Source organism: Hemicordylus capensis, chromosome 3 (assembly GCF_027244095.1).
Source record: "Hemicordylus capensis ecotype Gifberg chromosome 3, rHemCap1.1.pri, whole genome shotgun sequence".
Lineage (NCBI taxonomy): Eukaryota > Metazoa > Chordata > Lepidosauria > Squamata > Cordylidae > Hemicordylus > Hemicordylus capensis.
Window position 1 is genome coordinate 93,769,252 of NC_069659.1, and position 14,905 is coordinate 93,784,156.

The 14,905-nt window shown below is 41.1% G+C and overlaps 1 protein-coding gene across 5 annotated transcripts in view; it reads right to left on the reverse strand.

The window, feature by feature from the left end:
• DSCAM (DS cell adhesion molecule) overlaps positions 1 to 14,905 on the reverse strand; it is a 579,300-nt gene that overhangs the window by 95,083 nt on the left and 469,312 nt on the right. For all 5 annotated transcript variants that reach the window (XM_053310684.1, XM_053310683.1, XM_053310686.1 and 2 more), the window contains one exon: positions 10,416 to 10,549. In XM_053310684.1, the coding sequence (XP_053166659.1) occupies positions 10,416 to 10,549 (134 nt within the window). The remainder of the gene's footprint in view (positions 1 to 10,415; positions 10,550 to 14,905) is intronic.

Consider the following 14,905-nt stretch of genomic DNA (forward strand, 5'->3'; position numbering starts at 1 on the left):
GGCTTGGGCTATGCGCAGCTGCGGCACTGTTCCCCGCAGCCTCTGTGCGGCACCAGCGCGCATGTGCATTGGCCATTTTCATGGCCAGTAATCTTATGTCAACCATACAAATGGCCAACATGCATTCTAAGGCCATGCAGAGGCTGCAGGGAACAATGCCTGGAAGGGCATTGGAAGGGCGGTATAGAAATCGAATAATAATAATAATAATAATAATAATAATAATAATAATAATAATAATAATAATAATAATGCCGCAGCCGCCTGTGGCCTTTTGGAGAGCAGGCAGCGCTGCCAGAAAAGTGGCAGGGCAGTGGGCAAGCAGGTAAGGGGCAGCTTCCCTGCTTTTTAAGGGAACTGCTCCCTGCCCCGCCAGCAGTTGCCCGAGTCGTTCATGCACATCCCTACCAGCTTTCTGACTTCCCAGAAATCCTGCGGATCTGCTTTATACATGAATCAGACCATGAAGTCTAGTACTTTGCAAGCTCTCTCCTGCCTCCCCACATCTTCCTATTTACCTGTCCTCCACCCTACAAACAACTATTCAAAAGGAAAGCAGCCTTCTTTGTAGCTCTGTCTTCCATACTGAACTTCCAACTTACAATTTATATGCATTTAGTTCATGATTTGGACTCTATTTAACTGGTTACCTCCTTTTCAACTCATTAATTTAAATTAAAATATGTTGGACTTTTCAATGACAGGGAATTGATTTTACTTCAACGTTTCAGCTGGTCAAATATAGCGGAGATATTTATTAAACAAGGACAAAAGACTGTTTTGTTTGCAAAGAGAACGTTCCTTTTTTTAACAATTGAAACAATAACATTTGAAATAGATTGTTTTTAATGCACAATACTTTGCATTTACTAATATGAGTGAATAGCATAACTTGTTTGTTTTCCCACGACACACACCTGTCCTTCCTTCTGCTCACTGATCACCTGAGGAGGTTGTATTCTCTATTCCTTTATTTCACTATCTGTGAAGCAGCATATGGAAGGAAAAAACCCAGAGAAAAATAGCTGCCATCAAATGAAAGTATTTAGCATGTTCTTCTCTTAAGACAATTGGTTTGGTAATGACTCAGGGTCAGGCCTTCTCTGTAACTGCCCCTCAGTTTTGGAATGCACTTCCCAGGGGCAGAGCTATAATTGAGTGGACATGTGCAAATGACACAAGCTGCTCCCTGCCAGGGGCTGCCTATGGGGCCAACGTTCCCCTGCCCCGGCCCTCCAGTCTGCCTACTGCTCACTTGCCACCTCCATGGTGGCTCCTAAAACATCCAGAGCAGCAGGGGGGTCCTAAGCAGACCCCTGCAGTGGAGGTCCTTTTCCTGGCCAATGATCCTTTGAAGACATCATGGCCTGGTGCTTGGTGCCCAGCCATTACATTTTTATAGTGCACAGTGGCTGGGGAAAGCTTAGGCACCCCTGCTGCAGCTCCTGGAGCTTGAGGTGCTGCCACAACTATTGCGATGGCTTTAGATTGTGAGCCCTTTGGGGACAGGGATCCATTTATTTATTATTTCTCTGTGTAAATCGCCCTGAGCCATTTTTGGAATGGCAGTATAGAAACTGAATAAATGATGATGATGATGATGATGATGATGATGATGATGCTCCAGGAGTCGCAAGTGGTGTTTCTAAGCTTTCCCTGGCCACTGGAATTATAATAACATCAGGGCCAGGCTGCAAAAATATTATGGGACTTCTGACTACAAACAGACAAAAATCTGCCACACAATACTCCAGATATAACTGTAGTCGAGAAGAAAGAAAAACAAGTTAAAATAATTGACATAGCAATACCAGGGGATAGCAGAAGAGAAGAAAAAGAAATAGAAAAAAAATCACAAAATACAAAGATCTACAAACTGAAATTGCAAGGCTGTGGCAGAAAAAGACCAAAATAATCCCAGTGGTAATTGGCGCCCTGGGTGCAGTTCCAGAACAACTTGAAGAGCACCTCAACACCATAGGGGCCACAGAAATCACCATCAGCCAATCACAAAAGGCAACATTACTGGGAACAGCCTATATTTTGCGACGATATCTATAACAACAGCAACAACAATGACAATAAAATTCAGCCATCCCAGGTTCTTCAGAAGGACTCGATGTCTGGATAAAATAAACCAGTCAATAACACCTGTCTTACTGTGTTAATAATAATAATAATAATAATAATAATAATAATAATAATAATGCTCCAGGAGCCACAAGAAGTTCTAAGCTTTCCCTGGCCACTGGAATTATAATAACATCAGGGCCCAGCACACCACGCCACGCCATGATGTTTTTATAGGGCACAGATGGGAAAGCTTAGGAACCGCAGCTCCTGGAGCTTTTGGAGCCACTGTCACTCTCACTGCATTTGCAGTAACAGCGGCAGGGAGGGGGAGGAGGTTGAGTCAGTGGCGGTGGGGCCACCACCACTGCAAGGAGAGCAATAAGAGGTAAGCCCAGGGAAGAGGCGGCACCTATGGGGCTGGTGGCATGGCTGGGGTGGCAGCTGCCTTCAGTTCAGAGGACACTGCCACATTGCTATGCCCTGGCACTCTTGTCAAGATGTGTTGATTTTACTGTGGCCTTCAAGAGGACCTTAGACACATCTTTTAAAATCAGGCCTTCGGTTCTTTTAAGCTCTTTTTAGTTACTCCTGTTTCTTTTAATTGTTATTTTAAGTCTGTAATCTGCCTTGAGATTACTGATGTAGGTGGTATAGGAATGTAACAAATAAATAATAAACTTAATGCATCACAAGGCTGATCTACACATTACCACATCCATGCCCACTTCCTTGTGGTGGATTTCTACTCCAAATACAATGTCTGCATCTTGTTCTACATGATGGCCTGTAAAGTTACATAGGAAGCTGCCTTCTACTGAGTCAGTCGATTGGTTCATCATCTACTATTACTACTACAAAATTGTATATACTGCCTTCAACCAAAGTTCTCAAAGCGGTTTACATAGAAAAATAAACATACATAAATAAGATGGTCCCCTGTCCCCAAAGGGCTCACAATCTAAAAAGAAACATAAGGTTGACACCAGAAACAGCCACTGGAGGGATGCTGTGCTGGGGTTGGAGAGAGCCCATTGCTCTCCCCCTGCTAAATATAGTTCAGAATTGACTGGAAGCAGCTGTTCAGGGTTTTAAACAAAGTTCAGAACTTGTGGGGGAACTCTGTATGTTCTCATTTATGTTCATCCACATGTCATATTATATATTAACACCAGTCCAAAGGGTTACAAACAAACAAGCAAGCAAACAAACAAAGTTTGCAAGATGTCACTCTTAGAAACAAATATTTCATTAGAATATCTTGAAAGAGATGTAAGTTTTGGGCGGTATAAAAATATGTAAAATAAAAAATAAATAAAAGTGTGCACACTCTATAGTACCAAATTTGAAAAATATGAAAATGGCAAAATCATTTAGAACTGGTGTATAAGTAAAACATTTTTGAAATTTAAAACAACTAAATTGTTGCATTTAAAACCTGCATTCTTGCAATGGATAAACCTACATATTTTGAAATAAGGAAGTAAAAACTAAGAAGCTATGCCAGTAAGTGTTCCAAGATATGCAAAATAAAAATCTGGCGTGCTCTTCTCTAGATCCAAACTTGATTTATTATGAAATACAGTAAAAACAACATACTATATAAAAATGCTATGTGCTTGTGCAGTGCATAAGGAAGCTCTTCACTTAGGAGAAAATAAGGTAGTTTTCTCTATGAATGATGAGTGTGAACAAACTACCAAGAGTCTTATTTGGGATATATGACCTATAAGCATAGATTATCATTTTCAAGTAAACATTTTAAGGTTTATGTACAAAATGAGTCACAGGGAAAAAAATGCAATTTGAAATAGTAAATGCAGTTCCTTAATGCTCAAGCCAGGAAGACCTGGCTAAAATCTTTCAGCCCTTTGGAGCCATCAGCAAGGGCTGCACATGAACCATTTCAATTCTTATGAAATAAGATTAACCCAGTTCAGCATTTTTGCTCTCAATTAGCAAGGAAACATTATCATCTTATTTCACACTTTAAAAGGGATAAAATGGAAGATAAGAACCAACAGACAATACACTGAAAAGAGAGTTACAAAGAGCAAATGCTAAACATACCACCCTTTACACTGCTGTTCCACTTAAATTGCACTACATTTCTGAACTTCAACCATCACACAGAAGGAACAATGGTTTTATTTTCAGTCAAATGAGCTACTTTATGAATGCAACAGATTAACCTGGTTCCTCTCTAATGGTGATTATGTATACAGATTAAGAGAGCCAGCATAACACAGTGATTAGAGTGTTGGACTAGGACCCGGAAGACCTGAGTTCGAATCCCCATTCAACCATGAAAGTCACTGGGTGACTCCAGGCCAGTCATGTATCTCTCAGCCTAACCTACTTTTCAGGTTAGTTGTGAGGATAAAAATATCCATGTACACCCCTCTGAGCACCTCGGAAGAAGAGAGGGATATAAATGTAATAAATGGATGGATGGATGAATGAATGAATGAATGAATGAATAAATAAATAAATAAATAAGAATAAGAATACAATACATGTGGGAAAGTAGCTTTAAAAAAGGAGATTTTGTTACCAATTCAATCTTCAGTCTTCAGAGTAGCACAATACATTTTAAAGGAATATCATCAACATTCCAGGTAGTCCAATTTAACATTTGGTTGGATCAAATTTATTGAACTTTAGCATGTACTTTAACCTAAGTGGGTTTAAGTGCAAACAGAGTAGCTTATCTGCACTGAAAAGTCTGAGGGTCCTTCCAGACAACAATATCCAAGCATGGGTTTACTCATGCTCTGTGCATTCTCACAGGCTTTCATCTTCCTTCCTAGTGCAAATTCACACTCTGTTCATGTGCAGAGCAGTCCTCATGTAATTTTTGCAGTGCCACCCACTGGACAGCTCCTGTTTTCAGAGAAGAACTGATTATTACTTTTCTGATGAACGGGGAGGGTTGGCTCTTTTTGGAAAGCAAGAGAAGGCCATTAGGTGGAGCTGCAAATATTGCATGAGGACCCTGCTCTGCATTTGAACAAGGGTTGAATCTGCACTGGGAAATAAGAGATGGCCTGCAGGAGTGTGTGGAGTATAAGTAAACTTGTGCTTGGAATCTGCACAGAAGCCTCTCACACTGAGCATCTTATTGCTGTCTGGAAGAACCCTGCATTTTGAGATTGGCTGAAGTTCCCCAGCATCTCTATTTCCTTTTATTCAGCTGAATCCTGAGCACCTGACAATCCTGCAATTGTAAACAAAAATTGATTTTTGCATAGATCCATTGACAATGGGATGAATATTTGTCTGACAGTGAACGTGGCTAATACATGGACATTTTTGCTACTTTTCCTGAATACTAAAATGGACAAAACCAAATTCAAGACCTACTGGCTTGGATCCTATGTTTTTGTGCAAATGGAAGGCACTTCTGTTTGAAGGTAAAAGGTAAAGTGTACCGTCAAGTCGATTTCAACTCCTGGCGCCCACAGAGCCCTGTGGTTTTCTTTGGTAGAATACAGGAGGGGTTTACTATTGCCTCCACCTACGCAGTATGAGATGATGCTTTTCAGCATCTTCCTATATCTGCTGCCAAATATAGTACCAGCAGCAGTCAAGCATTTCACCACTGCGCCACTTAAGGTGACTTCTGTTTGAAGAGAGGAGTGATTTTTGTTCATCCCACTTCTGCTGTAGCGCCCTATGCCATGTACACTGCAGCTTTGGAAGGTCTTCCATCCTCAGGAATTGAATTTTGGAAGGCATATGGGGCTGTGGAAGGATGGAGGAAGTAGGAAATCTCTGTTTTTCCCAAAGAGCTCTGTTTAGCCAGCAGAACAGAACTTAGGATTTAAACCATTATCTTTAAACAGCAGAATGAACTTCTAAATTAAATGAGATCCATTCAATTTTTTTTGTCTGGATTGGATTTTTTAAATACTTTGTGAATTTCTGATGTAGAAAATGTGATCCCTGCTGAAAACTTAGAAGTGGAGTCTTTACAAAGCAATGCCCTTCTGGATGTTCATCCTTAGTATACATTCAGCTTAGCTAAGCACAGAAAGGGAAAGAAAAGAAGCCCCTTCTTGTATTACTCTTCTGTCACAAAGGGGATCAGGCTGACCCACTTAACACCTTCTGAAGAGCATCAGAAACAGAAGCAGATGCTGCTGCAAGGCATTTTTATTTATTTATTTGTTTGTTTATTTTATTGGCTTCTCAGTTTAGTGTCACAGTGGTCTCTAGTGGCCTGCTAATAAAATTATGCTTCCCTGGACTCAAGCAATGACCCAAATGCTACTCAGCAAAAATGGCTAGAAGGGTTTTATTTCCCATTCAAAGCTATAGGCAATTTCACAGGTGGTAAGAAAAACTCTGGTTTCTGCAGCAACCTTGAAATAAACTGATCCACAATATCTAACAAAATTGAGGGACCAATGCAGTCTAATCCCACTCAAATGCATTTAAGGGTTTGATCAAAAGATAGGTGTCAGTTCAGTTTGTGAAGATGAATGAAATTTACTGAATACAGGGGCATAGCTAGGGGAGAGGGGCCCGTGTTCGCCCCTCTCCCTGGTGGCCTCTTAGAGTGAGGGAGATAATGAAGAAAATAGGGAGGAGTGCAGCTGGGAGGCCCTCGGGAGCTGGGGAGCCCAGTTTCTTTGAGCCCATCTGCTCAATTATAGCTATACCCCTGTCCCCAAACCAAATGGCATATGCAGGCGGGGTGGGGGGGAACACAAAAACATGATCTGGAAATGGCTCAAAACATGACTTTTGCTAAAATGTGTAAGCAGTGGAAATGAGCTTAGCACCACAGCAAAATCTAATAAGAATAATACCTTGGAAACAAAAACCCGTTACTGAATGTACTCTATGGTGATTAATCCATTTCCCTGTGCTATATGCCAAATGCTTCAGCAAGGAAACTAGACCAGAAACAATTTGCATGAGTGAGCATGAAGAAGGTAGATTCAGTAGTGCCATCTGGTGGCTACTTTAAGGCAGGTCAAATTAAGCTTTTCCAAAGCATTGCTAACCTCAAAAACAATGATTGGGAAATGCTGGTTAAAAATAAAATAATAACAATCCCTAAACCAACACTCTTTGGGCAAGAGTAAGTCTGTTAGCAGTCATATTATCAAACCAGCAAACAATTCAATGTTATATTAAAGACATCAAATCATCGGCATTTGCATTGCTATTAAATCAATTGTATCAACCTAACTCAAGAGCAAGATCTCTGCTGTGCTGTGCTCTCATGGCAATAAATAACATTACCAGTAGACTGGATGGATGAAATGAGAAAAAATAGCTTAATAACATTTAAAACCCAACAGGCTAGCAAAAGACTGAACATGTGTTAAAATGCTTTTGACAAGTTATATATATATAGGAATTTTGTAATCTACTCTGGTACACATTGAGGCAATTCTCACGATCACCCAAAAGCGGGCTAAGGGAGCCTAGATCGTGTGCTGTAACGGGACCTGTGCGGCTCCCAGCAGCTAGCTGCCCTAAATACCCCTCCCCTTAGCCAAGGTTAAAGAAGCGAGCGCTCCATTAACCTCATATTTTTGCTCGTGTGTTGCTGCGGCACGTAGCAACACATGAGTAGACTCCTCTCCCTGATTGTGAGACTTGCCTCATTATATGTTAAAAGTAGCACATTGACATATCTGGCAGTAAATAGCACATTTTGTATTCCCAGGTGGTACATAGGAAACAATATTTTATGTTTCCAAACCCATATATTGATTAACCAGTTCTTGGACCTAAGAATCCTAGCTGTCCTAAATTACATGTATTCACCACTTTTTGAGTATCATAATGTTCTACTGAGTGAGACTATCAGTCCCTCTAGCTCAGTATAGTCTACACTGACTGGCAGTGGCTCTCCAAGGTTTTAGACAAGAGTCTCTCCCAGCCTGACCTGGAAATGTCAGCGAACGAACCCGGGACCTTCTGCATGCAAAGTGGTAGATGCTCTACCACTGAGCTACGGCGTCAAGCTACAGAGCATAAAAAAATGAACCAGCTCAAGGTGCATTTGAGCAAAGTAAGAGCCACTTCAAACTTTGACAACCAAGGTACTCTGGTGCTTGCTGTGGCAAACACATAAAGAGCCGGGTCTCATGATCAGTGAGACCCGGTTTGGTGAGCTGAGCTTTGCTTGCTCTCCCTGCAGACGATTACAGTGGGAGCCCTGGGCGGCCACATGGCCGCCCACACAATTTCTGGCACACAATTTCTGCAATTTTCTGCAATCGTGTGAATAGCCTCAAAGTGTGAAGGGTGGTGGTGGTATCTATCATGCAGTGGACATGCACCATGGGCAATTTCTCTCAGAAACGTCATTTATAAACGAAACATTTTTAAAGCTTTCATGGAATTAAGCAACAGCCACTACAAAGATGGATTCCTTGGGTTCCTTGGATAGGAACAGTTATTCTCCCCCTGCGTAATGTAGGTGTCACCATTTTAAAAGTTTGCTCAGTTAGCAGGTATTAATGAAAATGGCTGACATGAAGAAAATTACCCAAAATAGTCCAATGGAAAATAAAAGAACAAGTTAGGTATTGTAATTTTACTAATCATGTTAGTCATTTACATTAATCCTTGCTAAATGAGCAAAGTGGCACCTTTTAAAGTGGTGACTTACCTTTCATGAGGGAGACCCCGCAGAGTTGCCAGAACCTAAGGGGTATACTCGTGGGTCCAATGGGCCATAAGCCAGAATTTGGCTTTTTTAAAGCCAAATCTGGCTACCTAGGAGAGTACTGTAACTATCCCTATCCAAAGACCATGCATGGCCTTGCATGGTCTTGTACTTCTTTTTACATTCTCAGCCCTTCTGGGATATTCTGGGAAATATCTTATTTCTTTTTCCATGTACAATGCATTTTGAACTTTTTGTTGGAAAATAGTATATAAATCATCATCATTATCAACAACTAGAGTGAACTACAATATAAATGTGATCCCTCATTAATGCAAGTAGATACAGAATAATATTAAGTATTGGTTAATGAGTCTCAGGTATTAGATCTGCAGTGCTATTTCCCCACTTGTTGCAATGTTCCATGCCTTAACATGGACATGAGAAAAACTTTTGGATCAGTTTATAAATGTTTTAGATAAATAAACAATACATTAAATACATTAAATAAACATATATGCTACAAAACTGCAATTCTGAACATCCCTGTTAAGCCTGGATATCAGAACGATTGTCTGCATGCTAACACACTGTAGTAGTGCTGCAACACCAATTTTTTAAAAATCAGAAAAGCTCTAAGGTGGGGAGGACGTAACATAGAGCAGAGAGGCAACAGGTATTTAATCCTTGCCTCACTAGCCATTTACCCACACAGAATCACCCCCAAACTTCAGCCCTCCTCAGATGTTCGACTACAGTTCCCATAAGCCTTCATTATTGTCCACTGTGCCTAAGGATAAATGGGTGTTGTGGTTCAAAAACAGCTGGAGGGCCAAAGTCAAAGTTGTGTTGCCTTACTCAAGACAATGTTGTTTCTCTACTCAACAGTATTTACCAGAATAAAAGCTGGTACAATAAGTGATATATACATGTCTAGACGAGCATGATTAAAATGCATTTACAAACATCATTTAAAATCTGTAAAATACAAATTAGAGTTACATTGTTTAGGAATAGAAGCTAAAAGCATGTATTCTTTCATGAGTCAGGGTCAATTAAAAATGAGACAGTGTCAAAATGAGATAGTGTCAAAATGCTTGAACTTGTCACATGCTTGTCAAGCCGATGACAAGCCAAGTATTTCATGTTCAAATATGATTATTCAAACACTATTATGCTCCGCCATGTGTAATTATCTGCATCAGGATCTCAACAAACAATGAGTATGCTAACCTGGTTTCAGCCAGATAGGGTTGCATTTATCTTCATAAACTATCCCATTCACTTTGAAGTAATTGTATATTGCATATTTGGAATAATTTCATTTACTTCTCATCAGAGGTAGGCTAAAAAGCCCAATGTTTTGCAGACACAATTCAGTGAAATCAAATTCTTCCAAATGTAAACAGCTTCAACAACCATAAACCCCCAAATTCACACCACAAACTTATGTGCATTCTACATGCTGAAGGATGTGAAGGGGAACCCTGTTGGATCCTCTGGTTGTTTATAAGGAGGTTTGCTGCATCTACCTGGTTCAGAGGCAAGGAATGACAACCACAGGGGACCATACTAACCTTCTGGCAGTCTTCATTCTGCCCTTTATACCACAGTAAGTTCCCCCCGCCCCAAGATTTAGGAATAAAAATGCTAGAAACACAGGGAGAAACAGTTATTTTCCTGTAGATATTCCAAACATCAACAACAAACTTACTGTGGGGTATGGATGAGAGCAGAATACAGTATACTTTCGGATGACACCATTCAATTTTATGGGAGGTAACCAGGATACAAACACAGTGGAGGCTGAAGCTGCAGCTGCTTTAACCCCAGCAGGAGGACCTGGAACTGTAAGATCAAGATCAACATGTACAGTTACTGAAGTGGGAAAAAGTATACAATATGTCCCAAGCTACACAGTATGGCATGCCTAGTTACCATGGCCTGCCCAAGAAGTCAGCCTTTTCAAGCACAGTTTTGGGAAGAGTCAGGGGAGCAGTGAGAAACCCAAGAGGTGCCCTCCAGATTACCTTGCATTATCACTAGGGATGTGCAAAACGTTTCGGGTACAGAACAATTTGTACCCAAATCTGCCTGTTTCGGGCGAATTGTATACAAAACAAATGCCCAAATTTTGGAGCCAAATGTTTTGTTGTTTCAGACCTCCATTTTGTGGCGATCTCTGTGTAGTCTCCATTTTGTGTCTGATGTCGATTTGAATTTCTTGCCCTTCCAAGCTTCTGATCGGTGAACGAAAGCATGCGCAGATCTGCAGATGCTTCCCTCCTGGTTCCAGATTGGCTCTTTTGGCTCTTGCCACTCATGACTGACCTCACATTGGCTAGGGAAAGGGTCAAAGAAGCGGGCAAGGGTGGGGGGGGAGTTCAAGGAGGGATTTTCAATGAGATTTAAAGAGGTAGCATTCACCATTCTGCCTTTCTGCCTCGTGGGAGGAGAGAGAGAGAAAGCTTTGCTTTGCCTTGCTTATTGCCTTCTGCCTTGCCAGCCTACCTTGCCTCCCAGCCTGCCTGCCCCTGCTGCATGCTAGCTTGGGAATGGATTATCTGCCGCATTGCTTTTTTGTTCCTAAGAAGAAGAAAATACTTTTTTAACCCCTTTCTGTTGCTGAGAGAATCACTACCTGCTTGTGCCTGCTGTGTCTGTGCCAGCCACCAGTCCCAGCCCTTGTGGCCACTTGGCAAGCCACCCCCCCCCCCCCCGATTTTCCAGGCTTTTGCCCCAGCCCCTCCCCCACCCCACAATCTGAAGACTGAAGAAGGAGAAGAAATTTGAAGAAGAAAGAGTAGACTCGAGACCAGACCACAGAAGTGGTCAACTGGACACACAGCATGGGTGAAGCCCTAGAATGAGTGAGTACCCATTTACACACACACACACACACACACACACACACACACACCCCTCTGGAATTGTGTATTCTTGGGTTTTTGCCTGTTTGGAGGGAGGTTTGGGGTTGCAATTGGATTTAAAAGGTTCTGTGTTGTTTAGTTTAGAAGAACTTTAAACAGGGGTTTTGTCTGTGGGAGGGATCCCCATTAGCTAGTACTAGTAGGTGGTTAGAAGGGTAGCGTAGCCTCCTGGTTTTTAAAAACAATTCTGTCTTTTTTCCCATTCCAAAAAAAAGATTTAGGGGCATTTTTAAAAAACAGAAGCCTGTCCTCCAGTCCTCTGTGCCCATAATATATCATCAGTATTAATATTATCTGCCCAGCAGCCTACAGGCTCTGAGTTGGCAGGAAGACACAGACTCTAGCCTCCTCCCTGCATCCATTTACCCCCCCCCCCACTCCCCACCCCCAACTGCAGCATTCTGAGGCCATAGCATATATTAACCCTAAACTCACTAACCCTTTCACAGAGCGCGCACACACAGGTACAGGTATACTATGCTCCACCCCCCTACATAATCTCAAGTCCAGCAGTATACCTCTGCTAACTGGGCAAAGAGGCACCTTTTACCATGGTGATTCTCTTTATTTAGCAGGGGGAGAGTAACTGGCCCTATCCACCCCCAGCACAGTACTTCCAGTGACTGTAGCTGGGGTCTATCTTATGTTTCTTTTTAGAATGTGAGCCCTTTGGGGACAGGGTTCCATCTTATTTGTTTGTTATTTCTCTGTGTAAACCGCCCTGAGCCATTTTTGGAAGGGCGGTCTAGAAATTGAATTATTATTATTATTATTATTATTATTATTATTATTTCTTGTTTACACAGTCAGACAGGTGTTATTGACTGGTTTGTTTTATCCAGACATCGAGTCCTTCCCAAGGACCTGGGATGCCAGAATTTTATTGTCAATGGTTATAGATATCGTCGCAGAATATAGGCTGTTCCCAGTAAAGCTGCTTTTTGTAATTGGCTGATGGTGATTTCTGTGGCCCCTATGGTGTTGAGGTGCTCTTCAAGGTCTTTTGGAACTGCATGAGGGCGCCAATTACCACTGGGATTATTTGGGTCTTTTTCTGCCACAGCCTGTCAATTTCCATTTGTAGATCTTTGTATTTGGTGATTTTTTCTATTTCTTTTTCTTCTATTCTGCTATCCCCTGGTATTGCTATGTCGATTATTTTGACTTGTTTTTCTTTGTTCTTGACTACAGGTATATCTGGTGTACTGTGTGGCAGATGTTTGTATGTTTGTAGTCGGAAGTCCCATAATATTTTTTCATCTTCATTTTCTTCAACTTTTTCAATTTTATGGTCCAACCAATGTCTGGCTACAGGTAGCTTGTATTTTTTGCAGATGTTCCAGTGTATCATCCCTGCTACCTTGTCATGCCATTGTTTGTAGTCAGTCTGTGCGATCTTCTTACAACAGCTGATCAGGTGGTCCACTGTTTCATCTGCTTCTTTACAAAGGCGGCACTTGCTGTTTGTTGTGAATTTTTCGACTTTTACTCTTATTGCATTTGTTCTTAGTGCCTGTTCTTGTGCAGCCAGTATTAAACCCTCTGTTTCTTTCTTCAAGTTGCCATTCTTAAGCCATTCCCAGGTGATGTCTGATTTTCCACTTATATTGTGCAAATATTGACCATGCAGGGGCTTATTTCTCCATTTTTCTGCTCGGTTCTTGACTTGTTCTTTCTTGTAGGCCTGCGTTCTTTCATTGGTGTTCAATAGTTTCTCTTTATTGACCATTTGAAGTGAATCTTCTTCACTGTCCTTGATATATTCTTCAAGGCGTCTTTTCTCCTCCTCTACTGTTTTATGGACTTGCAGCATTCCTCTTCCACCTGAGCTGCGAGGGAGGTATAGCCTATCTACATCACTGCGGAGGTGCAGAGCATGATTGATGGTCATGATTTTCCTGGTCTTCCGATCTAGCGTCTCTAGCTCTGCCTGGGTCGAGTCTATTATTCCTGCAGTGTATCTGATAACAGGTATAGCCCAGGTGTTTATGGCTTGTATGATGTTCCCGCTATTGAGTTTGGACTTGAGGATTTTTTTAAACTCTCCTGATGTATTCACTTCCCAATTTTCTTTTAACTTCAGGGTGTGCGATGTTATCAGCCTGGAGAATGCCCAAGTATTTGTAAGGTTCTTTCTCTTCCAGGTTCTTGATCTTGCTTCCATTGGGCAGTTCTATTCCTTCTGTTTTTGTTATTTTTCCTCTGTTCATTATTAATGCAGCACACTTATCTAGTCCAAACTCCATTGCTATATCGCTACTGAATATACGGACAGTGTTTAGCAGTGATTCGATTTCTGACTGGGACTTTCCATACAACCTCAGATCGTCCATGTACAGCAGATGGTTGATTTTACTGGATGTTTTAGATGTTTGGTATCCGAGGCCTGTTTTGTTTAGTATTTGTGAAAGTGGGGTCATGGTGATTACAAACAATAGAGGGGATAGTGAGTCCCCTTGGAAAATGCCTCTTCTAATGCTAACCTGTCCAAGTGCCTTGCCATTGATTGTTAACTGTGTACTCCACATGCTCATTGCTTTTTAAATAAATATCTGAATGTTTTTGCTGACACCAGTTGTTTCTAAACATTTTAGTATCCATGTGTGAGGCAATGAATCGAAGGCTTTCTTGTAGTCAATCCATGCAACACTTAGATTTGTTTTTCTTCTCCTGCAGTTTTCTAAAATCATGTTGTCAATCAGCAGCTGGTCTTTTGTGCCTCTGGTGTTCGGGCAATTTCCTGAATTTCTGAATTTCCTGAATTTTTTTGTGCCTCTGGTGTTCGGGCAATTTCCTGAATTTCCTGAAAAACTGGAAGCTGTTTGTTAGTTAATAAGTGTTGCATCACTTCATCTGCTATTATTCCAGTTAATAATTTGAACATGGTTGGCAGGCAGGTTATCGGTCTATAATTACTTGGAACTGCACCTTTTGCTGGGTCTTTCATAATGAGATGAGTTTTCCCAGTTGTTAGCCATTGTTCAATATCACCGCCTTTCATAATGTGATTGAACTGTTTTGATAGTTGTTTATGAAGGCTTGTTAGGTTTTTAAGCCAAAAGCCATGCAGTTCATCATCGCCTGGCGCAGTCCAATTCTAAATTTTCTTTGCTCTTTCACTTATTAATTCTGGTGTTATTATTAGATCTTGCATTTGTTGGTTACATTTTTTGACCTCTTTCATCCAGCCTGCTTTTTTATTATAATCTATTGGATTGTCCCATAATTTCCGCCATAATTGCACTGTTTCTTCTTTATTTGGTGTTTCTACGTT